General features: G+C 59.9%; 1 protein-coding gene across 1 annotated transcript in view; it reads left to right on the top strand.

The window, feature by feature from the left end:
* TLN1 (talin 1) overlaps positions 1-3,248 on the top strand; it is a 32,090-nt gene that overhangs the window by 13,289 nt on the left and 15,553 nt on the right. The window contains 9 exon segments of the mRNA XM_010008778.1: positions 9-154; positions 439-733; positions 835-1,001; positions 1,506-1,634; positions 1,970-2,083; positions 2,290-2,403; positions 2,555-2,689; positions 2,829-2,957; positions 3,078-3,180. Coding sequence (XP_010007080.1) covers positions 9-154; positions 439-733; positions 835-1,001; positions 1,506-1,634; positions 1,970-2,083; positions 2,290-2,403; positions 2,555-2,689; positions 2,829-2,957; positions 3,078-3,180 — 1,332 coding nt within the window.

Genomic DNA, 3,248 nt, shown 5'->3' with positions numbered 1-3,248 from the left:
GCTGGCAGAGGCGTGGGCCGGCCCTGCTGCCGCGCTGGTGCTCAAAGCCAAGAACGTGGCACAGAAGACGGAGGACTCGGCGCTGCAGACGCAGGTGATCGCTGCGGCCACCCAGTGCGCCCTCTCCACCTCGCAGCTGGTGGCCTGCACCAAGGTAAGTGGCACGGTTAAGCCTCACCATGGAGTGTCTGTGAGCATCACCTGGCTGGTGGCAGCTCTGTGCTGGGGTCCTAAGTGTGCCGGGACCACATGTCCTCAAGTAGGACATTAGGGGTCTGCCACCAGAAGTGGGGGCTGCCTCAGGCTGGGATCCCTGGCACTGTGCCCCAAGCACTGAGTATCTTCTTTGGAGGAGCAGAAGTGGGGGCAGCTCTTCCTGCACAGCTCCTACAAGGAACCCACCACACTCTCTACCTAAGCCTTTCCTCTCCCCTCTAGGTAGTGGCTCCTACAATCAGCTCCCCAGTCTGCCAGGAGCAGCTGATCGAGGCTGGCAAGTTGGTAGCCAAGTCAGCAGAAGGCTGTGTGGAGGCCTCCAAGGCAGCCACCAATGATGACCAGCTCCTGAAGCAGGTAGGGGTGGCAGCCACGGCTGTCACCCAGGCCCTGAACGACCTGCTGCAGCACATCAAGCAGCACGCCTTGGGCGGGCAGCCCATCGGGCGCTACGACCAGGCCACCGACACCATCCTCAATGTCACCGAGAACATATTCAGCTCTATGGGCGATGCTGGTGAGAGCAGCTTATGGCACCTGGGGTAGAGCATGGTGGATGGGGAGGTATCAGGGACGCTGTGGGACTTGCTAACAGGCCACCCTACCTTTCTGTCCCAGGGGAAATGGTGCGGCAGGCTCGTATTCTGGCCCAGGCCACCTCCGACCTTGTCAATGCCATCAAAGCTGATGCAGAGGGAGAGACAGACCTGGAGAACTCCCGCAAGCTGCTGAGTGCAGCCAAGATCCTGGCTGATGCCACTGCCAAGATGGTGGAGGCTGCAAAGGTCAGTGGTGTGGGGAAGGATGAACACTGGCTTTGGTCCCCAGCCTCATCTCATCCCATCCGCTTGGTGCTGCAGAGGGGGCAAGCAGCCCTTGCGTGGGGGAGCTGTTAAGGGGCTGTCCAGAGAAACTGCAAAGTCTCCTTCTCTGAAGATATTCAAAACCTGCCTGCATGCCATACTGTGCAACCTTCTCTAGGCCTGCTTTAGCAGGGCGGTTGGACTAGATGATCTACAAAGGTCTCCTCCAACCCCTACCACTCTGTGAGTTGCAGAGCAAGATCCTGCACTGAGCTGAGGACCTGTGCAATGGAATGGGGCTCCTCCTGGAGCTGTGGGTGGCAGCTCTTCCGCTGCTGCATTCTCAAAGAAAGGCTTTGGGCATCTCCCTGGCACCAGGCTGCCTGGGGTTGCTCCCCAGCATCAGGCCAAAGCGCTGCTGCTGCTTCAGGAGGACAAGGGACCAGGTGGCCCTTGCAAGGTGTGATGATTTTCTTCTTTTCCCAGGGAGCTGCAGCCCACCCGGACAGCGAGGAGCAGCAGCAGCGGCTGCGCGAGGCAGCGGAGGGGCTCCGCATGGCCACCAACGCCGCAGCCCAGAATGCCATCAAGAAGAAGCTTGTGCACAAGCTGGAGGTGAGACACTGGGCAAGGGCAAGGACCACACAGGGTAAGGAGGCACAGTCAGTGAGCGAGACCTGTCCGGGGCCCCCTTCCATCCCTGCAGTTTCCAGCGGGGTGAAGTCCTTTTCATGTACAGTGTCTGTCCTACATCCCACAGAGATGTCCCCCCAGCTTCCATTCCCTTGTGGTTGGGAAGGGAAATTTGGGATGCTGGGTACCAAGGGTGCTGGGAATGCTCTGGTCACAGGCGTGGGAGGAGAAGTTCAGGGGGATCTGGGCCCCAGTGCATGGCGGGGGGCTCGGGGCAGGCTGCCCTGCCACCTGTGCTAACCTGTGCCTCCCCCTAGCACGCAGCCAAGCAAGCAGCTGCCTCCGCTACGCAGACCATTGCAGCCGCGCAGCACGCTGCCTCCTCCAACAAGAACCCTGCTGCACAGCAGCAGCTGGTGCAGAGCTGCAAGGTAAGACCCCAGATGGTCCTGGCATCTCCTGCACTGCGTGTCGTGTCCCTTCTCCCACCAGTCATGCCAGGGTTCTGTGCTCAGCTGCAGCTGGCAGGCAGATCCTTGGGATCTTCATGCAGCTCTCCCAGGAGCCAGTCTTTTGGTCCTGGCTTAGATCTGTCTTGTCCCAGCCAAGACTCTCCAGTGACTCCTCTCTCTGGCAGGTGGTGGCAGACCAGATCCCAATGCTGGTGCAGGGTGTACGAGGAAGCCAGTCCCAGCCGGACAGCCCCAGCGCCCAGCTGGCTCTCATTGCTGCCAGCCAGAACTTCCTGCAGGTACCCACACTGCCTGGAGCCTCCCACACCAGCTCTGGCATTACAGCTTTCCTACCATGTCTGGCCCTCCTAAGATACCAGGAAACCTGCTGTACATGGGCAGCAGACAGGTGCTGCATGCTTGTCTCCTTCTCATGGCTTTTTCTTGCAGCCTGGTGGAAAGATGGTAGCTGCAGCCAAGGCCACTGTCCCCACCATCACAGACCAAGCCTCTGCCATGCAACTCAGCCAGTGTGCCAAGAACTTGGCTGCAGCTCTGGCTGAGCTCCGCACAGCTGCCCAGAAGGTGAGAGGCTGGGTCTTGTCCCACAGCAGGACCCTGGCTACACAGAGCAGGGGTGGGACAGCAGGGACAGGACGGTAGCATGTCATCATCTCTGCTGCAGCAGGGTGGACTCATTGGTCATCTCACCTTCCCATTGCAGGCTCAGGAGGCATGTGGACCCTTGGAGATAGACTCTGCGCTGGGTCTGGTGCAAAGCCTGGAGAGGGACTTGCAGGAAGCCAAGGCAGCAGCCCGTGATGGCAAGCTCAAGCCTCTGCCAGGAGAGACGGTGAGAATGCAGGGAAGGGCAGCATGGGGCAATGTAGGACGGCTGCTGGGGTAGGGGAGCCACGAGGGTGGAGGTTGGAGATACAGCCCATCAGCATGGACCCCCTTTATATCCCCACAGATGGAGAAGTGTGCCCAAGACCTGGGGAACAGCACAAAAGCCATCAGTTCTGCCATCGCTCACCTCCTGGGGGAGGTAGCCCAGGGCAATGAGAACTACACAGGTACCATCATCCGTGTTGGGGCTGGGAGAGGGGAGGGGGCTTCACTGGCGGCCACTAACCTCTCCATC

Source organism: Chaetura pelagica, unplaced genomic scaffold (assembly GCF_000747805.2).
Source record: "Chaetura pelagica isolate M959 unplaced genomic scaffold, ChaPel_1.0 scaffold31, whole genome shotgun sequence".
Classification (NCBI taxonomy): domain Eukaryota; kingdom Metazoa; phylum Chordata; class Aves; order Apodiformes; family Apodidae; genus Chaetura; species Chaetura pelagica.
The sequence above is the reverse complement of the archived record's forward strand: the minus strand, read 5'-3'. Positions and strand labels throughout refer to the sequence as shown.